Source organism: Sebastes fasciatus, chromosome 18 (genome assembly GCF_043250625.1).
Source record: "Sebastes fasciatus isolate fSebFas1 chromosome 18, fSebFas1.pri, whole genome shotgun sequence".
NCBI classification, from domain to species: Eukaryota; Metazoa; Chordata; class Actinopteri; order Perciformes; family Sebastidae; genus Sebastes; species Sebastes fasciatus.
In genome coordinates this window covers 21,094,762-21,120,073 of record NC_133812.1, presented here as the reverse complement: position 1 = coordinate 21,120,073, position 25,312 = coordinate 21,094,762, and the positions used below count along the sequence as shown (strand labels likewise).

The 25,312-nt window shown below is 39.5% G+C and overlaps 1 protein-coding gene across 2 annotated transcripts in view; it reads left to right on the top strand.

The window, feature by feature from the left end:
* The window catches only part of tbc1d32 (TBC1 domain family, member 32), a 94,738-nt gene that overhangs the window by 44,546 nt on the left and 24,880 nt on the right, over positions 1–25,312 (top strand). The window contains exons 25-31 of one of the 2 annotated variants that reach the window (XM_074614741.1): positions 55–163; positions 2,978–3,068; positions 3,157–3,282; positions 7,732–7,815; positions 15,665–15,734; positions 18,498–18,613; positions 24,376–24,530. In XM_074614741.1, the coding sequence (XP_074470842.1) occupies positions 55–163; positions 2,978–3,068; positions 3,157–3,282; positions 7,732–7,815; positions 15,665–15,734; positions 18,498–18,613; positions 24,376–24,530 (751 nt within the window). Of the gene's footprint in view, positions 1–54; positions 164–2,977; positions 3,069–3,156; positions 3,283–7,731; positions 7,816–15,661; positions 15,735–18,497; positions 18,614–24,375; positions 24,531–25,312 lie in introns of both variants that reach the window. The other variant, XM_074614740.1, reaches the window with a different exon arrangement.

Below are 25,312 nucleotides of genomic sequence, written 5' to 3'. Positions count from 1 at the left end.
TCTTACACTTCCATCTTTGTCTAATCCCTTCTCCTTTCTGTTAAACCCTCTCAGGGAGTTCATCATCGACAACGTATCAGTGGAGAGGAATCACGTGCTGGTTCGCGTTAGTGTGGTGGGAGGTCCGTCTGAGAGGAAGCTTCCTCCTCGAGCACTGCAAGAGGTCAGCTATGCTCTACTTTTCATTGTAACCTGGTTTTGAATTAGCACAATGCAATTTATGGTTCCTCTCAACCTGTTAGGCCGAGTGAATGCTTTTAGTGAGTCAAAATTGTGTTTTATTCACTGGGCTTGAAGTAAAATAAAAAATGAACACAATAGATAGATGGATAGATAGATAGAAGTACTTTATTGATCCCAAATGGGGAAATGCTTGTGTTACAGCAGCAGGTTATCCAGGCAATGTACAAGAACAGTAAATACACAGTAAATATACATATCAACACTAGAGATAATATCTATAGTATACACAATATAAAGAATATATTAGAATACACTATGAATATACCAGACTACTACAACTATTACAACTAACAATATGAACATAGAATAACAATAACATACTATACACATTAGCAAAGTGTGCAAGTTACAACCACCAACCACCACAACAGGAGCATTTCTGGGAGGCTGTGGTCAACAGATATTTTGTAGACATTTCAGTATCCAAAGAATCTTAAAGGGAGAATTCACCATCTTTTATGTGGACGTCCAATCAGTGTTGATGGTAAATGTATTCAGTTGAAGCAATAAATTCCTCAGTGCGTGCTATATTGACCCAGAAAGCTGAGTTCTCCTGCTTGTGGAGCCGTGCCGGCAGCGCCTACATGCACCAGGATGTATTGCGTGCGAGTTTCTGATGCTCGGAGGGTCCTCACCGGCCATATCCTCTTGCGCAGTTAATGCAGCTGCAGCCTTGGCCTCTCTGAGCTGCATTTCTTCGACCATACACTCTGGCTCTAATAAATTCGGCTGAACAACAGATTTTGCAGCTGCGAACTCAGCTGTCAATATAGCACAGCACTGAGAAATGTATTGCTTCAATCAAATACATTTACCATCAACGCTGATTAGACATCCTCATAAAAGGTGACACATTTTCCTTTTGCCAATTATAGCTTGGTGAAATGTTGTTTTCCTAAGTATTGTTCGGGGAAACAAACACATCAACACTTGACAACTGGTGGTATCTTTGGACAGCTCCACAGACCGATGCAAGCCTTCATCACTGTTTATTGGACATTTGCTTTTCATCGCATTGTTTCACAGTGTTTGTTTTTTTCTTTGGTCTGATCATTATCACTGATTAGAGTGACTAAATGGTCTATTTCTTTTTTTTAATTTGTCCTTTAATTGTTCTTTAATCACAATATCATGAAATTTGTCATTAACACAAACTCAGTCAGAGTCTGTGCTGCTGGTAATTTTATTTTTACCAACAGGGCTTCAGTCATTGTTTGCAGCCTGCAGCTCTATTTACTCAGCATGTTTTGGGATGGATATAAATTATGTAGGTGTTGTTTATGCTGAACAAAAAACAGGAAACTAATTAACGGAGAGGTCAATGAAAGGATGTGGGAGAGACTTCGAGAGGGGAGAGCGTAAATTAGTTTAGTGAGCGTTTCCTTTGTGATTCACAGGTCTGGTTTATTCATCTCTCCTGTCACCTGTAGGGAGTACAGGAACCAGAGAGCTGTTAAATAAGTACTGATTTAGTGTGAAATTTACGAAACAAAAGGAAAATGAATCAACACTTTGTGAGAAATGAAGAGAGAAGTATCATTGTGTTAAAAACAATCAGGCTATTCCTGACATTTGGAAGTGACAGTTAGAATATTTCCTGTCTACAAAGAAACCTAATGAATGCCACGATGGCTATGAAACATCTTCAATCATGTTTAGACTTTCACTATATAATAATTCAAATATTTCAGTTGCATGCATGTTGAGAGCCGTGAAGAGGCAATAGAAATACTCCCAATCTCGCATTAAGCACCTTTAAACTGTTATATTTCTTGAACTGCTGCATGGGACTAGAGTATGCAAAGATGGCTCCACAGACTTGGTCATGTTTATATGAAAACTGTTAGGAATGCACAATAGAGCTCAATCACCTGGAGACATTAAGACCAAAACTGTCATACAGTCACAGTGTGCCCTGTGCAAGACTGTAGGTATCACTGAGCATGTCATGCAGGGGCTTAGCATTTAGACCATAATATAAGAGGATACAATTTTACATAAGCTATACTTGAAGAGTCAAATGAATTGATAAAATGTGGAATTTTGTCATTTTTTTTTAAAAGTATTTATTGCTCTTTAGAAAAAACTGCCAAAAGTTAAGTATTTCAAATCACGTTGCATGCAGCAGTGAGCCCCAAAGCTGTATAAGGATTGTATGCAATCATCAGCGTCTTACCGACATACAGGGCTCCGTGCATCTTCCTCTTAACGTCGTCAGAGCAGCACAACACCTGAGAGGCAGACTCAAATACCAGCAGGGATTATCATGAGCGGAGGGCACAGACACATGGATAAACAGGCCTGCTTTCTAAACCCAGTTAACATTTAGAGAGAGTAATGCAAGAGTAAATGGCAGTGGGTTACAAAGAAAGGAAGAAAGAGAGACTGACAAAAAAAGACAGAAATGGGGAAATAACTGATGGAATACAAATATAAACATATAATTTGATGTGCTAAACAATTGCTCAGTAATTCATTCATCTAAGTCACTGTTTAACTGCACTGTTAATAGTTTAAAATGTTTTTAAATGACTAACAATCCAATATAATGACACATCAATAAACCAGCAACCTCATAAACAGCCACAGCAATTATCTAGTCAGAGCAGAGCAGAAATGAATCAAAGACAATAATACAAACATGATGAATCATGTAGGTTGTTTGTAATAATTGCAGTAGGGTGTAATGAGTTGGCCTAATGGTCAATTGAATTTCTTTATCCGCTCATTCCAGGGAGAAGATCCTTACCCCTGGCCCATGTTTTCAAGCTACCCTCTACCTCCCTGCTACACTTTGGACCCACCAGAGATCCATAACTCACAGGGTAAGAGGAGCATTGATGAAGTTGCCAATATTATCTGGTGCGTTATTGTGATTTCTCATCTATAGTTTTTTTTCCACCCATCTTACAGACTCTGAGTTCAGTGAATTTCTGGCGTCATCTAAAGACCCAAAGAATGAGGAGAGCTGGATGGAGATGTGCCGGAGAAATTACTGCAGAGTCATGACCTCCGAACCCGACGTCTTAACTGGAAAAGGTGAGCTGCTGGTTCACTAGGTAGCAAGGATTTTTCTTGTAGCCACGATCTTCTACCTTCTGCATAATGATTACAAAGCATACATAATATATCTTGGCGGATGAGTCTTAGCAATGAGTACGGCATGAGAAGAATAAGAAGAGAGAACCATGTGGTCATGAAGGGTGCATTTGTTTCCTCTAAAAGAAAAAGAAAAATAGTCCTATCGCTGTGTATGGAGATCAAAACTGCATCCACAGCAATGGTCTGCTATAAAGAGATAATAGCATGCAGAAATTGACCAATCAGAACCGAGTATTCAACAAAGCCGCGTAATAAATAAAGATGGTGTCTTTGTTTTCGTCATAACTCACATTAATGGACTGTAATCACCGTGTGGCTCGGCAGACTGACAGAACATTTAACTTTCAAGTCAAGTGATAATAATGACAGTTTATCTTAATAACCAATCAGCTGTGAGGATGACAGCACACCACAGCTAAAGTGTGCTATACTGAGCCAGAGGAATAACAACATATGGGTCCTACTTTATGTTCAAATTTCATCCTTAGATTTTATTTCTGGGCTGATCGGCACCGTTCTCTCAGTTGTGTCCAGGTCACATTTTACCGGAGGCCAGATACACAAGTGATATGTGTGACCATGAAAACAAATTACATTTCCCACCCACATAAATTAATATTTATGATAAAGATTATGCAGCGGGGATGTGTGCATCTCCACGTGTTCATAATGCATATACAAATGAGCCAGCGAAGTGTGAAATAAGAATGTCACCTTTGTCTTTTTACAGCATCAGTTTCCAATTAGCTCCCTATAAAGTTAGTTGTGTAAATGTGTTGATAAGCAGAGGAATAATAATGAGAAAAACAACGCTATATGATAGTCAAACTATACTGCAACTGTATTCAACTATATTATCTGCTGATGCCTTCAATTGTGCTGCAGGTGCACCACACACACCTCCTCATCAAGATTACACAGATCTGATGTCATGAACCTTTTAAGAACTCCTCATCACTGCCATTGACAGCCACTATGAAATGGCAATCACGCCTACTTTTCTTACGTAGGAGTAAATAGCTGTGATTCAAGGGGGACAAAAATACATTCAGAATGAAGGAGGGCTAACAATCTTGTCATTAATGCATGCACTGTACAGTGATTGCTTCCTTTCATCAGCACACTGTTGAACGCCGCCTGTGAAAGCATCCACTCCCCGCTCTACTCCACGGCGCTCATTTAAGGCTTTTCACTGGAAGACTGTGATCAAGATTTATTATCTTTTAAGCTTCCCTCTGCTGCACAAGTGCTATTTTATTTGGCACACTATTAACTATGCAAAAATCTGGCATTCAACTTTTTTAAGAAACATTCAATGAAGGAAATTGTGGCATTTATAAGCTGACTACTAAATTAACCTACTTCCTCGGCAATTTAGTGAACATTTACTGATGTCTAGCTCCGCGTATGAAGACGCTGTGATTATCACTTGTGCCTTCGACAGGCTTTTACACAGCTGTCAGCCGAAAATGATTAAGTATACTATCTCTTCATCAAAAACACTCATGATTAGAACTGTTTCGCAAGTTCAATACCTCACTATCTTGTCAGCGCATCGATTGCTTAATTGGTCTCCCTCAACAGCATGTCAATGAGATGCATTGACTTGTGCTCAGAGTCACTGGGTTGCATTGTGATGATTTTGTCATCTGTATAAAAAAAAAAGGGCTTTTTTACAGAAGCATTCATTTCTGTGTTGCATGTTAAGCAGTTGCGTGAACATAACGAACATCCTATTTCACTTAACACTTTATACAAGAGTTTTTATGTTGACTTTTTTTAATTTGAAAAAGTAAACACGACCATATAACACCTGTGCTGAGGTGTGCTACTCTAGCTTCCAGTACATTTTAGATTTGATTTTAAAATGTAATGCTCGTGTTTAAGGCCCTATATGGTCTGGCACCCCAATATCTCTCTAACACGCTTGTGAGCTATGAACCAGCTAGACCCCTCGGGTCATCTGGAACAGGCTGTCTGGTTATTCCCCGGGTCTCCACGAAAAGTGGTGAAACTGCCTTTAGCTTTTATGTGCCAAGCTGCTGGAACATCCTACCCTGTCATGTTAGGTGTGCCCCAAGGCGATCATCCTTTTAAAACTAAACTGAAAACTTTCCTTTTTAGCTGCGCCTTACAGTAGTCTGGTTGCTGGTCTTAATTATTATTTTTGTCTATTCTTATTTATTGTTTTTTAACCTACTGTTTTATATTGTGTTTACTTATGTTTAATGTTTTATCTTTACACTATCAATATAGTGTTTGTGGCAGCAACCTCCGTAGTTGCTCACGCGCTGTCCAGCACATTGTGTTTCCACATGGAATGAAATGTGCCATATAATTAAAGTTAGCTTGCTTTTAAATAACGGAGGGGAAAGGTGGGCTCTGTAAGAAGTGCTAAAGATAACTTAAAGCAGAGTCAATGTAAAACTCCATTTTATTCCATCATCACATATGAAAAATCCTTGATTGCCATTGAATGATAAATGCTTTTTTTTTTTAAACACAGTTAATATATTGTAGCTTAATTCCACTGGTGCCACTTGAAAAGAGTCCTTTTCAAGTACAGGACTAGATAAGGTAATATATTCAGCTTTGTTAAGTGTTAAAGGTTGACTGGAGGCGAATGCGGAGTAGGAACTGGCTATTAATGGTCATTAGCAGTTTCACTTGAGTTAATAAGTACATCAGAATACATTGAAAATAGATTATATTAATTAAATGCAGTACTTCAAGTGGACCAGAAGCGGTGCTGTTACTTAACATATTTTCATTTTAGTACATGCAAGGGCAACGGATATTCATACCAAGTAGGGTAGACTAAATATTAGAAACACCTATATATTTATAATATAACCGCAAACTACAGCCTCCAAATTTACCACAAAATCAACAACTCTCTAAAACAGTTTCAACAAAATCTGAACATTATAAGCTTCATGTAGGTTGGCTGTGGAAAAAAATGTTTTATCTTGAAGAGCTACTCTGGAGAAAACATTATACATTTTTAAAGCCACTCAATTCACATATGTATTAATATAACAGTAAAAAAAAAGTGCACCTGCATCTGCGGGGAACTTTTGCTCAATGGAATTTTTAATTTCTTCTCCTTGATCTACTGTGGCTTAGATTGTCACTCATTTGTACGCCACTTAGAAGAAAATAATTTACCAAACGATTAAATATAAATGTGAAATTGTACAGTATGTATGACCATGTTTAGTGCAAGATTCAGTAGGACTTTCATCAGGAGGACAGTGAATGATTGCAGCTAAATTAAAGTAATACAACTATAAAAGGACCAGTGTATAGCATTTAGGGGGATCTATTGACAGAAATGGAATATAATATCAATAATTATGTTTTCTTTAGTGTATAATCACCTGAAAATAAGAATCATTGTGTTTTTGTTAGCTTAGAATGAGACGTTTATATCTACATAGGGAGCGGGTCCTCTTCAGAGTCCACCATGTTGTACCGCCATGTTTCTACAGTAGCTCAGAACGGACAAACCAAACTCTGTTAACTTTTCCCGCTTGGGTCGGAGTCGATAACGTTACTCGCTGCCGTCGTCGCTGCTCTCTCTCTCTTGCTTCACCACTCACTTCCCTATAAGCAACTTTATAAACTAGAGAGTCAGATGAACACCTGTTGTGTGTGTGAATTTCCTGCCATTGACTGCACTCATTTTTTTTTCAAATACTCGTTCAAGCAAACAATAAAGGGACGATCAGTTCAGAATGTCTTTGGAAATATACAAAAATATGCTCCTGTGTCACTGTGTTGTTGTTGTAGAGTTGTAGGATCTGTATTACCTTTACAAGAGGCCTCAGTGTTCCCTCTGATTCCCACAATTAGATCTTCAGTGACTGTGGGTGGATTCTTTGCTCGGCAGTGTGATATGACACTAAAAGCAAAGTTGTGAGGGTTTACTCAGGGACGGTCGGAGGCAGTGAAGCCGTAAATAGATACGAGCAGATTGCACAATTGCAAAGTGTAGTGATGGTATTATTGTACACGTGTTTTTGCAGCTGAGCAATGATCTTCTGTGTCAGACACTTATCCTTCCTATATTTAATGCTGCTTAATTTATGGACTATCTATATGAGTAGTGGCTCTTTTGGCCTTTCTTTTATGTCAATGACTCAGTGATTGGTACATTAAACATGCATACTACAAAGTACGGTTCACAGGAAAGGCATCTTTCCAGACCACTTGCACTGTAACTGTGCTGCTTAATAGTGTATATAACAGGATGTTATCCACATTCTATAAGTAGTTGAAGTAAATGAGCTGATGTATTTGTAAATTGGATTTTCCGTGAACTCAAGGTTTATTGAAGCTGTACTAGAATAAGTATTGTGTATGTGTCTGTTTTTTTCTCCTCAGGGCTGGCTGACCTTCTGGAGAAGGTTGTGGCCCGTCTATCCAACTCTGCCACGGAGTGCTTCTTCTCTAAGGCTCAGTACAAAGGTCAGTGGAGAAGAGCAATACATTCAGTTTAAATAAAGTGTACTCTATGGATCAGTGAAGTAAGCCAGGGTCCTTGTACATGGAACATAAACCTGTTCTCTCCTCTGTTGTAGTTACTTTCTGGGTTATGAACATTTCATTAAGACAGAAAGAAACATTTTCCATGACATCCATGTCTATAATGCATTATAAACATACTTATAAAGTGTTATAATGTGCTTATAGCACTGTATAATTATATTCAAAAGTACTAAATATCCATAATGCGGAACAAGCAATAACTTTTTCAGCAATTTGAGCTACAGTAGCTCTTCTATTGGATCGGACAACACAGGCAAGCCTTCGCTCCCCACGTGCATCAATGAGCTTTGGGTCTGACCCTGTCTCCTTCCTTGGACCACTTTTGGTAGATCCTGTCCACTGCAGACCAGGAACATCCCACAAGAGCTGCAGTTCTGGAGATGCTCTGACCCAGTCGTCTAGCCATCACAATTTGGCCCTTGTCAAAGTCGCTCACATCCTTATGCTTGCCCATTTTTTCTGCTTCCAACACAAAGTTTAAAGTTCAAAATGTTCACTTGCTGTCTAATATATCCCACCCACTGCCAGAGATAACGATATAATCAATGTTATTCACTTCACCTGTCAGTGGTCTTAATGTTACTGCTGATCGGTGTAAGGTCAAGTATCATAATACTTCATAATTGCTGGTCTCTCTATGACTTGCCCAAAACCGCATGTGATGATCATAAAGTGGGCATGTCTGTGAAGGGGAGACTCGTGGGTACCCATACAACCCATTTTCATTCACATATCTTAAGGTCAGAGGTCAAGGGACCACTTTGAAAATGGTCATGCCAGTTTTTCCTCACCAAAATTTAGCGTAAGTTTGGAGTGTTATTTAGCCTCCTTCCCGACAAGCTAGTATGACACGGTTATGAGTTACATACATATATATATATATACTATGTCAATGTCTTATTTTTGTCACTCTGGGGATCTGTTGTTCTGGCTGCCTGACCCGGTAAACCCAAATGTGCAGTGAGGGTGAACTGAGATTGTCTAGAAAATCGAGTGTCTAAGAATAGAGGGCGGAGGATGTTGTACAGAATCTAAAGTCCTCTGAGACAAATTTGTGACTTTGGGCTGTATGAATATATTTGACTTAACATGACTTGACCTTCAACTCCCACCTTAAGAGTATATTTTCCTACATCACAACTGGGACTCCTGTATCAGCAGGTGGGTATCAGGAGGTCTGACCAGGACTGCAGCTTCAGGGAAATTGTCAGAGTCCTTAGGAAAGATATGCAGGGCTTTAGCCAGGCTGTTTTCAGCAGGGAACAGAACAGTTGACCTTCACTGGAGAGATTATGAAGCTGTGTAAGGAACACTTTGATGAACTCCTGAACATAACTGAAATGCCCAACTGACACAAAGTTGTAAAAGTGTTTTTGACCTCACTGGTGGAGGTCACTGAGGTAGGCAAAAAGCTCAACAGGGCCAGGGCACCAGGAGCCGGTTGCACCAGCTGTTCTGAAGTTCAAACTTAGCCTAGTTCTACGTAAGTGTTTAAGAAGTGGAGTTTTACGCATTAGTTGTTACTAAATATTTACACCCAGGCATAACTGTTGTGTAGCTAACTAATTAAAAAATTAACTTGCTAATGTGTGCCCCGTTTAGAGTGAAGAGTAAAATATGGAACATGTTCGACATGTCTGACCTGAAAATTGATAAATGCTGTGATGTAAATCTTGAAAATTTTAAATTACATTTGACAAAAATAACATAACATACCTGAAATTACGAAATGTTATGTCAAAAACATTTGAATAAATGAGTAAATAACATCAGTTAGGTGAGCATAATTGGATATTTTCCACTTATTAAAAAGTGTATAAACATATTTCTCCATGTGTACAGATATAAATTAAAAAAAATACCCACATTTACAAAATATATATATTTTGCACCTGTAAAAGCTAGTGATTTCCTGTTTAAATAGCTAATTGCGATTCATTGGACAGCACTACTGATGTTTCCTGACAACAGATTTACACATTTTAAAATATTTACGAGCTAAGACATTTCTTAAGATAGCTAGTTAGATGGATGGATGGATAGATAGATGTACTTTATTGATCCCAAATATTGTGTTACAGCCGCAGGTTATCAAGGTAATGCACAGGAACAGTAAATAAAATGTCCATATTAACACTAGAGATAAATATCTATAGAATACACAATATAAAGAATATAGTATAGTAAGTTGTAATGGTAAACCCCTATATAGTAAATCACTGGTTTGAAGCTATCTAGTAGTTACTAAGAACTTAGGAAGGATTTTACACACAAACGTAGTGATGGATTTCTGAATATCTGGTAGAATCCCGGGGTGGATGGGAGTCGTCTTGAGATGTTGAGGGCTCTGCATATTGTTGAGCTGTCTCGGTTGACACACCTCTTCTATGCTGTATGGAAGTCAGGGACAGTCCCTGTGGGCTGGCAGACCGGGGTACAAAAAGAAGTGGAGAAATTCTAACTAATTTTCAGAGCAGTGTTTTACCCGAGGTTAAAATGTGTTATGTTTCCCATATCAAACGCGTGAATGATTTCAGTAGGTTGGCTTGTTTGGTAGCCGGTGGGCTAAACAACCTGATCAGACTGATGGCAGCTAGAAAGAAAAGCTGCTAATTAGTGAATACCCAGAAAATCTTGCAAAATGAAATGCTAATTGCATATTGCTCAATCTTATTTTACATATTTTTACAAAATACCATGATAACAGCATGCCCTTCACCTGAAAAACTCCTTTTAACAACAACAACAAGTAGTGTTATGCTTGTATTACTTCTAATATGCAGCAACAAATCTTCTTACAAATAGCCTTAGTAAGTGTTCCCTGAATAAATGGAATTAGGCCTTTATGTTTAATCAAGTTTAACATGATACCTGCGATATTACCCGGTAGTTTAAATAATCACGGATTTAAAAACATACATTATGTTTTAAAGCCATTCATCACTGGGAATAATGGAAATTACATTTGAATTGAATCAACGGTGCTATATACCCTTGCTCAAATAATGTCTGTGCAATCATCTGGCACTGATTAGTAATATTATTATAATTATGATACTGCCACTGCTTTAAGCACTGAAGGGGATGAAGCCAAGTACAGAGATCAGACAGAGAGTCAAGTACAATTTTAATGCATTTATTGTAGAGCGAGGAAAGAGAGCGAGGCAAAGAGTTTCACAGCAGCACAAACTACAGCGAAGAGCAGAACGGGAGAAAAAAGGAGAACACTATGATGACTGTATGAGCAAATCCTCTGGTCAGCTGCTTAGAAATGAACAGACACACATTTATATACTAGTTAGGATTGTGACTGGTTAATTAAAGCGTCACATTGCATTATGTGTTGCAACCTCCGGGTCTGAAAAGTGAAGCCAATGCTGAAGTACTTTCATTCTTTCTAACAGCCAGCAGGGGGCGACTCCTCTGGTTGCAAAAAGAAGTCTGATTGTATAGAAGTCTATGAGAAAATGAGTCTACTTCTCACTTGATTTATTACCTCAGTAAACATTGTAAACATGAGTTTATGGTCTCAATCGCTAGTTTCAAGTCTTCTTCAATACAGCATGATGTTCATTTAGTAAATGATGGTCCTATTTAGAGTCAAATAGACCATAAAGCAGGGGATGATTTAGGGCGTGGCTACCTTGTGTGGGAGTTGTCCGTGTTTTCGTCTTACAGCTTTAAGCCTTTCACAGTGTGTTTTCAGTTCATGAAAAGTAAACTGTAACATTTTGGTCGCCTATAAATGTCTTGTTCAGCGTTCAGCGGTACTTAGCTCCACCCTCTCTCACTCTGGTTCCAAATAACCAAGAATGCGACGGCCAAAATACCAAACTCAAGGTTTCAAAACCGTAATTCAAAACCAACGGGTGACGTTACGGTGACTACGTCCACTTCTTATATACAGTCTATGGTTGGATCAGACATGCGGTCTAATTACATATTTAATCCATGAACAGTTTTTTCAGTTGATTTTCTAGAAAGTATAATATCTCATGATACATTATCCATAACATTACTTGTTGGATTTAACTGCTGTGTTGCACAAATATTGCTGCTATGGTTACGTCAAAAAAGAGCATTTTCCGTGGTCATGGTATAATAGCATTAGCTATAGGCCAATCAAATTCTGCACACTATTTAAAAAAAACTGCATTAAGTATGTATGTTTAAGTATTCAGACAAATGTCCCTGAACTACTGAAGAAGAGCAGATTAGTATTAGAATTAGTAGCCAATATTAACAATATTAATTAACAATTAATAATTATTTATGATGCTTTTTCCAATGAGGAAAAAGGCTTGTCAGCTCGTCTTTTTCCATTGAAGAATGAAATATGTCCCCACAGTGTATTGGATGTCTTTTATCAGTATCAGTACAGAGGCACGTCTCCTCCGAAGCCACACTGATGAAAAATCGTGTTTCTTTTGATGATTTATTTATCTAAGTTCACTCACCCATTTAAAAGTTGTTGATTTTTCCACATTATCACATTCGTTTTTTCTCACTCTATTTTTAGAAATCAGTCACACTCAATTAGCATAATTTTATTAACATCGAACACTTATAGGGCCTGGTAGTCCTCCCACATTTTACACATACGATCGGTAGGAATTTGTCTGACCAGTCTAATAAAGATCTGTATCCTTAATTCACAATGCATCGTTCCTCCGGCAACAAATCACATCTTGCAAGATTTCAGAATGAGAATTCTCCTTGAACGAGACTTGGTTAGACACAATAACAAACAGACCAACTCAAATGAAAGGTAAAACGTAAAGAAACGAAAAGAAAAACAGTTTTATTTCTCACTTACAATAACAATTTGAGCCTGTCAGTGGCAAAAACAAGCACTTTTAGTGGACATGCAATAGATGGTGAGGAATTGCCCCGAGCGATTACATTGCGGCCCGTTTAGCTGCTGGTTACGGCGTTCTCGCTCAATACTACTCCATTTTCAAAAATTGTTGCTCCATTAGTCACTCAGAAACAAAAACATGGGAAAACAGGGTTGAAAAATACCTCAGTTAACCACTAAACACAAATTTAAGGAGAGCACAGAGAAACTTTTCCCCTTCAGCAGATGTCAAACTGCACATACATCATGCACAGTGAAGTGACAAATAGCAAAACACATTTTTGAATGGAGAAGACTTAAATGGACTTGAGATGTAATGCACTGCGATGTATCATATAACAGCTATGCATCACTAGTTTTGGGGAAGACGGAACAAAATAACAGCAAGTAAAGAATAAATAATCTTAGACAAGAGCAAAGGACATTTGTTATAAGTCTCATCTGAGCAGTTGGTTTTGGTCAGACATGTTACACCTTAGTCAATACAGTTGGACAGAAGCTGTATAAAAAAAATCTGTGACACCCTGAAAACTGTTTTGCCCCCTCTGCTCCAGCATCACGCCAAGAATCAGTTATGAAATTGCCATGTTAGCCTACATCTCTGCATCTCTTCATTGCTTTAAAATGAAGGTTCTCTGGTGTACTTTCTATTTCATACTCACACGCTGCTATTCCATTTTCCCCTCTAATATTCCTCCCACCTAATAGCCTCTGAGGAGACCAGGCAGCTGTCATGGCTCTTGTTAAATTCTGCAATCTGCCAGTCACATGTGTGTGTTACTGTGTGTGTGTGTAGCAGGGGAATGGGTGGTAGTAGGCACTTCTTAGCGTTTGATTGACGTTGACTACAGTCTCAGCCACTCTGCCCTACTTGAGTGCTCCCATTTGTATGGAGAGAGCGGACTCATTTGGCAAGTATTAACCTCTGTCAGTTCACCGTTCTGAGTTGTATCTCCTCACCCTTCATGGCCCTGACTCCTGAAGGCAGCTGTCGAGCAATCTCATTTATTTCAGCTGCATGTTGAAATTGGGTGGCTGGAAACAAAGAGAGAGAAACCTTTTTATGCGCTTTTTACATCTTAATAGCTCAGACGGAGATCTCCGCTTTCTCAAATCAATCCTTATTTAAATAGATTTTCTTAACACATCCTGCTTTTGGTTAAACCACCTTCTCTTCTGTATTATAGCCAACTGCAGAGCAAAAAAATACAACTCAATTCAACTATATTGTCAGTATACTTGCATATAAGGAATCATAATGTTGTCATTCCAAGATAGTGCAACGAGAAATACTGAAGATAAAGAACAATTGTAGTTTTAAAAATATATATACACTAAGAGATGTTCAAACCCGATAATATTCGAGTCGTTTTTGGTCACCTCCGTGGTCTCGGATGTTTTTTGGTCCGCACCGGAGTACGATCAAAATGTTGTTTTTTGAAAGCGCCCTTACTCTACTTGTTTTCTTGTCACACAGTCTTCATCAGAAAAAAAATATTACAATTTTCCGCAGTCTCAATTTCACATATTATTTTTAAGGCTGCACACATTTGCCTCCTTGTAGATGTTTTGTGTTCATCTTACGTTGTCACAACTAATGTCAGAGATACATTTCAGGTGCCATCTCTCAACAGTTGGTCTTGGTTGTGATTATAGTTATTACAAACTGTAAAGTAGACTCCAGTGGCACAATGCTGGAGAGACAGCAGGAGAGAGGAACGGGGAGGGAGGGAATAAATACAACAAGAGAGCATTCATCTCCATTAGACAGTAATTGCCATCAGCAAGAGGTTTTTAGAGATGTTAATATGTGAGGAGAGAAGGGTGAGGGAGAAAATACAGCACTAGTTGTTCTGGCACTGCTTCATGCCCTCATCATGAGCGATTTTCTTTCAATTAATATAAGATTTGATGGCCTGGGATTCATCCACATTGCTCAGCTTTGATTTTTCGATGATAACAATGTTGAATTATCACTTCGGTATGTAGATTACAGACACCATATTAGCATTTCCCTCTCATATTTCTGCACCATTAGTCTGTAAATTGGATTTCAAGTTTACCCTGCCACCGATGCTGTCTGGATAATACTTTTTCTATTAATTGTCGAAATCTTCTCATCATCTTACCGCAAACCGTCTGAAGCAGGGGATCCATTAGCACAGATGTAATAATATTCCTTTTCCCCAAAGCCAGGAAGCATCTTCCAAAACAAAATATCAGTCCTCCCGCAGTTATTGCTCCATTCATCGGTCTCTCCGCACAATTACAACTGCAACTCCAAAAACTAATATATTTTTATGATTCTGCACACTTAATGGTGCTAAGTAAGAGCCCATGAGAGCAGCTGGTGAGGCTGATAGCTCAACGATCTGTACAAAGCTGTGGCATGTGGATCTAAAGCTGCCCTGCTGCAGTACTTTCAGCTGCTGTAGTATCTCGCTCCACAGATAAAGTTCGGAGATAAAGAGATTTCTCACAGGGCTCAAGAGTTCATACTGTATTTTCTTCCAAAACTCCACCACCCTCCTAAAATCAGAGTTATGACTCCGCTGCTCTAAACCATCAAAATGCTGCTGTGAAATTACCCGTGGCTGACTGTTAGTGAAATTACCCAAGTCACCTTGATGCCATGCTGCCTCGCAAACATCACAATTAAACGGCAAACAACCGCTGTAAAACTGCCAACTACGAAATTACCTAGATACAACATCACATCTGTAGTGCCTTGAAAGTAGCAACTCATGATACGTTGTCATGTTTTCCCATTCTCCACGGTCGTAATGCACCACGTTAGTGATGTCTTGGGAGTGTTTTTCCCCCAAAACCTCCAGCCATGTCCCGTCCTCTGGGTATCGCCTTGCCTGGTAATAAACACCTCTCCTTTTTAATTTCCTTGTTTTACAGCAGAGGAGGAGAAGAGTGTGAAGAGTGCTGTGTTATCATCTGTGGAGCAGATGGGCATCAACACCTGTCTCAGGTATGTACTGTAAGGTGTTTTGCTATAGCTCATAAACCTGTATTTAATTAGACAGTGTTCTGACAGCAGCAACCTGGGTAGGAAGGCGAGTCCTGCTGTGTAGAAACACTCACTGAACTACAAGTTTCATTTTAGTAACTACAGTTCGAGAAAAGACTCTTAGAGGACCTATTATGCTTTTGTTCTTTTTCCCTTTCCTTTAGTGTGTTATGTCGTGTTTTTGTGCATGTACAGTAAAAAGTCTGCAAAGTTATAAAACCCAAAGTCCAGGCCAAAGGAAGTTACTCTCCCTCACAGAAACACTGCTCCTGAACTGCCTGAAACGTCTTGCTTGAAGTCCCACCTTTTCCCCCGTAATGTGGTTATGTCACAAAGTACTGTAACACATTTGCATAACACCTGCCTAGCAGCTAGTTTGGCACGTCCTCAAACAACGCTAGTTAGAGCGGAGCTGGAGCAGAATCCGAAGAGTTTGGTTTGGTTGACCAATCACAACAGAGGTTACAGCTGACCAATCAGAGCAGAATGGGCTTTTCAAGAGGGCGGGGCAGGAGCTCAAACAGAGCGTTTCAGACAGAGGGTGAAAAGAGGTGCTGCAGCAGAGACGGCAAGAGAAAAATAAAACTTATTTTTAGCATTGAATTATGTAAACATGTTCTAGTAGAAACCCAAAATACAAGTATGCACCTGAAAAACAAGAGTGAAACTCTAAACAGGGCACTCTACTTTATGCTACTCTGTTATAGACATCTATCTGCTGCAAGTCATTTTAAAACCTTTCCTGAAATTCAGTAACTCTGTCCTCCATTTTACTCTGATTTGAGTTTCCTGAGGCTACAATTGCATTCGTGACACAGCAATGCTCCAACATTAACCTATATTCAAACCACCCTCTAAAACTCCCACCATAGTTCACTTCAATCATGAACTTACCCCAAGCAATTTCACTCAGAGCTCACCTGAGAGCCGGCTCCCCAACACGGCATATTACATTCAGTCACCTGTCTTATTTTTCCATCTCCATATCCAACCCTGTCTCCTATAAAATTACCTTCCCATACAACTAAACTGCATTCTCAGTTACGTTTTGAGGGAAACGTATTTTCTGCCGGATTATGTTTGCAGTTTAAAACGCATGATTAACGTAAATTTAAACAAAACAAAACTGCAACAAAACTACTTAGTTAGGTTTAGTAAAAAACATCATGGTTTGGCCTTACAGGTAGAGTACCCCTCCGCTCACCCCTCCCTTTCCAAGACTGCGGTAACATGAGCCGCCGAGTGCAAAACCATGGTAACGCCGTTCCCCTCGCTCAGAGGCCATCCTTAACATAATAATACTACTTTAGGAGCAGTCAGACGGCGGCTGAGATTCTTTTCTCACACACTATGAACATTTTTTTTAACGTTCATATGATCATTCGTATAGTACGGTTTTGCACTCTTCACACGGGACACAAACAGTCCCGTCCACCATGACCTCCACCTTACGCGGACTTCCGATCAGACTATGGTTAGTAACGTATTTGTGATACGTTAAAAACAGACATCTTTGACAGTGCAGTTAAGTTGTATGGGAACGTAACTTTTAGGAGACCAGGCTGCTACATCACACCGAGCTCAGTCTAGAAAAACATATAAGCATGTTCTTGATACCTATTTTTTTATAAATACTAGTTTACATATGTGAAATTGTGTATGCATGTTTTTTGTGCGTGCACATCATTTATGCATCTGGCCCCAGGTTTTGGTTTCAATCCCTCAGGGTCACAGAGGAACGTTTTTTTTTAATTTTTTTCTTGAGCTGCAAATGTGCACCAACAATGAAAAGGGAGAAGGCCATCGCTGAAGAAATAGAAAAACAATTTCTCCAGACAGATGGGATTGACATTGTGTACAACAACCACGGATGTTAGCTGTTTCCCTATTCAGTTGCCCTCTGTGGGCTGTGTGAAGGCCACAGCTCGCAAAGGTGTGTCCTTCAGAAAGCCAGCTGTCCACCTTCTTTTTTTATTTTTCAGAACTACATGCTGCTGTGTAGAGATAATAGTATTCCCTTCTGCTCCTACTAGCAGAGCACTGGCTCCCACACCTGTCCAAGGTGTGTAAGGGTTCTCTTGCTTTTCTGTTTTCACTCTAATGATGCAGCCAGTGTACACAGCTCACTGTAATACCTGGTCTGTTCTTTATTTTCCCCAAAGTAGGACCTCTGACTTGTGTTACTGTTCTCACACTGCTCTTTTTTAATGACACCCCGCTGCTACATTATATAGTGGGTATATATCTCTTTGCTCTCTACCTCCCCTGAAAGGAGGTTTCCAGATGAAAACTTTCAGAGCTTGTTCAGAAACAAGGAGTGCCGTGTGTAGTGTGTGAGCCTTACTCACCGAGCACCGTGTCAGACATGAATTCATAATTGATCCTTGACTTAAATCTGACCACATTGTTTCTCTTGTTGAATTCAATTTTGAGGAGTACTTCTGTGTATTTGCCTGAGGCCTCACTAATTCTAATATCTCCCATCGTGACTTTAAATTGAGTTCAAGAAGGGGATTATGGGAGTTCATAGAAAAATAATATCTCTAAAAAATGAAAATTTATCGAGTGACATTTGTCAGAAATAGCTTTTATTTAATTTCTCAGATACAATAAGAAAAAGTTGAACTTGTGATTAAAGGAATTCCCTTCAAAATATGCCTAAAATTTGGGTGTGGTAAAATATTCACATTATACATTATCTCTGTTTTGTCTTTTTATCTACAGGTACGGCAGCTTCCTCAAGCTACTGACAGAAGATGCTGCGAACGACCTGACGCTGCTGATGAAGCATATTAAGATCTTCTTGTCCACGCAGAGAGTTGAAACTGCTTCAGAGCTCAGTATCCTTTACAGAATCCGAGTGTGACTTTAAAGGTATTCACCCCTTCTGACGTTTTGCATATTTTGTAGAGCAACATCGTTTCTTCAAATACATTAATATGGAATTTGTGAGGTCCCACCATAACCTTAAAATGTATTTAAATGACTTACCATGACCATGCCACGGCCATGAATACATTTTTTTTTCAAAAGTGACTTAAACTGATGAGTTTCCCATATTTCTGGGACACAGAATGTGCGAAAAAGGTTGGAAAATATGTCACTTTACTCCATTTAAAGTGAGCCTCTTTAAACATTACATGGCATAACCAAAGAAATTATATTTTACTTGTGTGGAATACAACTTTTTACAAAGTGTTCCAACATTCAGGAAAGTTTAGTAGGTGGGTACCCTGCTATGCAATACACCTATTTAAGTTTTTTTTTCTATATTAACAGATTCAAAAGACAGTTAAAAGTATGTTTGATTACACTTTATTGTCATATTCCTCTGAAATTTGTAATTAAAGTCAAAACATTTCCTGAATCTCATAATAAATTCAAAATATTTTTACTAACTAAATCTTTAAATAACTTAACACTAAGAAAACATAGAAATGTGTAATGTCAATTTTATTTAAATTTTTTTTTTTGTTAAAAAATATCTAGAAATATCTAAAGATAAACCATCCCAGATAAATGAAAACATTTTACAGAGGTAAAGAAGATGTGCATATAGTCAGTAACACACACAAATAGGCATGCTGACTTCACTATAAAACAATGCACTCACATATGTTGACACATACTTGCATTTTATTTTCATTTTATATCCATCTTTTCTGTTATTCAACAGAGGAGACAGTTTTACACAGTATTTCTGTGTGTGTGCAGTAGCAGCAGTAGTGTGAGGTTAATAACTTCACCAGTCTCACTGTGAGAAGGACAACGAGGGACCGATAGTGTCCATACCTGTCTGATCAACACAATACAGATTATCTGACTCCATCTGTGTCTCAGCGAACACTTGAGCCTCCCTTTGTTCCGAAAAGCATCTGATAGGCCTCCTCTCTGCTTCAGAAAGTTCCCTTTTGTGTGTGGAGAATTGAACATGAAAACACTGAGTAGAGATAAAGAGGCTTCACAAATATAAAGCAGACTGACATTTTTTCTTGTAGTACTGAGACCACACTGACATTTGAGCTAGTATGAAGAAGTGAAGATCTTTTATGCTGTGTGATTATATATTAATTTAACTGTATGCAGATTTACCATAATGTTTCTGCCACTAAAATGTGTCTTATGGATTCAGAAAGCTTGACCTGGTGCAAACTGTATTGCACAGTATACAATATATTGATCAAATTTGATAGTTTTAAATTCCTACATCTGGTTTTAGTAGTAGATTCTCAGTTAAAGTCAGGAAATGCAAAATAAAGCACTGATTTTAGAGGGAGAGGAGAAGTTGTTTAATTAAGTCAATATTTTTAGTTTGAGTGATGGCAGATCAAAATGTGTTTTTTCTTTCCAGGCTCTGCTTTATTTATAATTCTTTATCATTCAAAATGATGTCTTGACAGAGTGTACTACTAATAGATGAGGCTTGTCTGTCAATCAGTTTCAAAATAACCCCAGCTCACCAAGTGGTTAAACTCACACCGTAACAACGTCCTCACATTTCACTATTTATAACCTGAATCATTTCTGAGTTTGTAAAGCATATTTTACGTGCTGTTACAGGGAATGTTTTAAGGGCACATTGCATATTAAATCTTTCTGTGTGCATTCTACCTAAACAAAAGCTAAAGGTTTACATTATTCAAAGGCAGCAAATCAGCAGAAAGACATAAAAGACGTGTCGATAGCCTGCGGGTTGTTTTCTGGAGTCGAGTCAGATTCAGACCTGCATATCAGGGCACTTATTCGCTTCCAGCAGGATCGGATTTAATTATTAAAATGTCTAAATGAAACCGAGCTCAAAGAGTAAATACTCCAGAGCCTGAATAAACCACTTTAAAAGCTCTAAGAAAGAAACCTAAGAGTCTCAGTGTGTTGTGACCCTGGTATTTCAAATCATGTTAGTTTGTATTCTCGTCATTGCTGGCATAATGTGCTGTTCACAATGCAGAGGTGCCACCTGGGAGACCTTGTATTAAATGATTCATGTCGGCAGAATCTCTCTTGACTCCTCGTACACCAAAATCACAAAAATCATAAATTCACGGAATGATGCAGCCGACAGAGAATCTTTGCAGTCTCATCTGTAGGAGTCTGTTTCTCTGCTATGAGATAATGGTCTGGTGTATCAGGGTTAATTGACTGTCAAAGCATTACTCGCTCTGTGGTTGAGACTCTGCGGTGTCAGTTGACAGTAAAGCGGTATTAGCTTAACGCTTTATTTAACACAACATAAGGACTCAGTGTCTTGTGACGCTTAAACCGGATCTCCACATATCCTTTAAAATATCAGCTTTGATAATATTTGTGTGACTAATTCTGTTGTTTGAATTAACACCACCTGCTGTTGCCAGAAAATATGCCAATTCAAATTAGTCTTTTTTTTATGCCACGCTGATGTACAGCTCTGTGGATCATTAATAATTAGTAATAAAATGCAGAGGTTGTTACTTAATTCAGATTATTTGCACATGCAAAGTGGATCTTTCTCTTCATTAAAGCTGTTATCGTTTGAATTTGTGTTACAGAAGGCTCATTTGAAAGCAGGATAAACAGTCCTCACTCCACATCTGTCCCATTTATTAACAATGGACCACTTTCAAGTCAATTTTATTTGGATAGCCCAATATCACAAATCACAAATTTGCCTCAAGGGGGCTTTACAATCTGTACAGGATACAACAACCTCCGTCCTTTACAGCAGCGGTCCCCAACCTTTTTAGCGCCAAGGACCGGTTTAACGTCAGACAATATTTTCACGGACAGGCCTTCAAGGTGTGGCGGATAAATACAACAAAATAAAATGATACGACCGGCATAAAAACAGTGGTATATTTTAAATATAATAATAAACGTGAATGCACTGTGTACTCATATGCAACTTTATTAGCAGCGTCCTCTTAACATCGCGCCAACAACATAACATGAGTATCATCCTCTCTGCCCCCTAACGCTCTCTGGTCGCTATGGTAACGTTTAAACATGCCTACAAAAATAAGATACAGATACACCACAAAAACGAATATAAAGTGCATGAAAAAATTAACTCACCATAACGCTAAATCAATGTGAGCCCTGAGCTTGTTTCTCTGCAACGAGACGGTCCCATCTAGGGGTAATAGGAGACAGTGACACCCGAAGTGTGTTGCTTATGTCCAGTCTACTCCGTAATTTAGTTTTGGTTGCTGTCACTGCAGAAAACCCCGCTTCACACAGATAGGATGTCGGAAATGGCAACAGGGTTTTCAGTGCTGTTGTGGCGATCTCAGGGTATTCTGCCGAGACTTTAATCCAGAACACCGGCAGAGTTGTTGTCTCGAACACACTTTTAAGGCCGCCGTCATTTGCGATCTCCAGCAGCTGATCTTCTTCTTGCACAGACATGCTGGATTCTCCTGGTTTGTTGACAAATGGGTCGCGGATCCATTCCTTGGCAGTTCGTGGGTCTTTTGTGGTTGGGAAGTAGCGCTCGAACTCTTTTAAAAGCAAAGACAGGTGATCGTGCACCAGCTGGGAGAATGAAGGCTCGGGCTCAGTCTCACCCAAAATCCCCGCTAATGTTTGAAACATGTCCAATATGCCTCTGTTCACGCGCCGTCCCCACAAATCCAGTTTGGCTTTAAATGCAGCTACTTTATCTGCCAGCTTGAAGACTGTTGTCATTTTCCCCTGAAGTGACAGATTGAGCTCATTGAGCAGGTTGAATATGTCGCACAAGTAAGCCAGTTTTGCGACCCATTCCTCGTCACTGAAATGTGCTGCCAGCGGTGACTTCTTTTCTGACAGAAATCTCTGCAGCGGCTCTCGTAACTCAAACACTCTGGCCAGCGATTTCCCTCGGGATAACCATCTTATTTCTGTGTATAAGAGAAGGCGTCTGTGCTCCGCGTCCATCTCATCACAAAGCTGCTCAAACAGGCGCGAGTTAAGGGCGTGTGCTTTGATGTGGTTAATAACTTTAACAACATCATTCAATACGCTGGAAAGTTCTGGTGGCATTTTTCGGCTAGCCAGCATTTCCCTGTGAATGACACAATGCGTAGATTCACATTCAGGTGCAACCTCCTTAATCCGAGCAGTTAAACCAGACAGCCGTCCGGTCATGGCAGCAGCTCCGTCTGTGCATATGCCGACACAAAAGGACCATTTCAGTTTCCCTGACATATAATCATCCAGCGACTTGAATAGTTCTGTGGCTGTGGTTTTGGTTAGCAACGATAGTGCACATAACATATCCTCATGCACATCCTCCTGATAAAGATATCGCACATAAACAAGTAGTATTGCCTTGTTGTCAACATCTGTAGACTCGTCAACCTGGAGTGAGTACCACGGTGATGTATTAATCCTCTCCAACAATTGTGTCTCAATGTCTTCTGCTATTTCCTCAATGCGCCGAGTGACGGTGCTAGCCGACAGAGGCACCTGTGCTATCTTTTTAACCGCAGCCTCTCCTAGAAGTTCACGGCAAATGTCTTTAGTGGCGGGCAGAATCAATTCTTCACCAATAGTGAATGGCTTCTTAGCCTTAGCAATACGGTTAGCCACCAAGTATGATGCTCTCAGTGCACTCGCATTTGTTGATGTGGTGGCCCTCAGTAATTGCTTCTGTCCTTCTTGTTCCCGCTTTTTTCTTTCAAAATACTCCAAAGGCTTGTCTTTTAATGCAGGGTGCTTGGTCTCCAAGTGGCGAAGCAGTTTTGAAGGCTTCATTGCCTCATTAGAGAGCCGGTCGCCGCATAGTATGCAGAGCGGGCTTGGTGCGTGGGAGTCACCTGTCGCGATAAATCCATATTTTAAGTAGGACTCCTGGTATTGTCTGTTAAATGCAGCTTTCTTTTTCTTGGAAGTCGTTGGCCCTTCTTCTGTCTCTTCACTGGGCCTTTTCCCCTTCCCAAAGAAACTCTCCAAAGACGTCTGTTTTTTACTCATTTTGCTAGCTTGTGGGTTAAATTTTAGCGTTAACGTATCACTACGATGTAACGGAGAGAATCCGGTCATTTTTCAAAATAAAACATCATTCAGATTCAGATAATAAATAAAACGGAAATAATGTAAGTTATTTATTCTTTCTGTGCGGCCCGGTACCAAATGACCCACGGACCGGTACCGGTCCGCGGCCCGGGGGTTGGGGACCGCTGCTTTACAGTACACTTTCATATTGCAAAACTAAAAACTTTATTGTCTGTCAAAAAGCAACCGAAATTCTCCTTTGACGGGGCTCAACATCAAACATTTAAAACACATTTAAACACAAACATACGTAAAATAAAACTGTTAAAACCACGGTTGACAGAACAGTGCTAACAGGTCAGGGTACAGAGCCTATTTTAAATTGTTCAGGGTGATGATCGCAGAGGGAATTAAAGATTTTTTGTAGATGTTTTTGCGATCCAGTGGGTCTTTGTAACGTCAACCTGACGGCAGTAACTGGAAGGATTGGTGGAGGGAGTGAAAGGGCTCCGGCTTGATCAGAGTGGCTTTCCTGATCACTGACTGGGTGTACAGTTCAGATAGGGGAGTTTGGGGTGAACCAGTTATGCTTATGTTTGTTTAGCATCGCTGTGAGTCAGAGTATGTTTTCCACCTTAACTCTGCCCTCCAGTCACTCAGCAGGATGGTTATCCCGGCCACGACTGGCTGGCCTCCACAGTGTTCCTCATCATGGCCGGAGACGTGGAGAGGACTCTAAGTTTGCTGCTCAACCTGTCCTCTCTGCTTACCTCTGCATTCATCTGGCCGGCGAGGATACATGCCTCTGTGAGTATAACAACGTGCAAAACAACTGGCAACACTACAGCAGGGGTCTACGGCTTTTTCTCTCAGAGGACTGAGAGCTAATTTGACAAAATTAAATTGGCCGAGAGCGACTCATAGCACCAAGTTGTACATCGCCAATAGTGGACATCATTTCTGTCTTACTTTTATGCTCCTTTTATAACGTTTCAGTCATCATCTCTATTACAATCTCGCCACAGGCGAAGGGCTTTTTGTGTTTCGTGAGAATGTGCACCACTAAACGAAGCCTCTGTTGCTGCGTTGGCCTTCTACTTCAGTTTGGTGAACAGAGACTTTTGTCTTTTAAGCGTTGTTTTCAGCTCCTTTACCTTCTCGTTTCCTTCTCTGTCTGTGAATTTGATGGGATAGAAATTTAAACAGGTTTATGAAGTGACTTTGTGTTGTCAAATTGTAATTAAATGGAGAGGCGAAGTCCCGCCCCTTTTGGTGGACCAGCATGGGACCTTATTTCGGAAAAAATATGTACGTAGTCAACGGCGAGAGACAAATATTTGTACAATGAATCACACATATGATGTTTTCAATTTAAAACATCATTTTGCAAGTCAAGAAAGTCTCAGTTTGTCATAAAACTGTTGAAGTATAAGACATGACGTAAGTTGTGCGAGATGAGAGATGTAGTTCACTGAGTGGCTTCACACAAAACTAAATGATGCTACCACAAACTGAGACTTTCTTGACTTGCAAAACTGACAAACATCATATGTGTGATTCATGGCGCAATTCAGACAGGATCAAAAGAT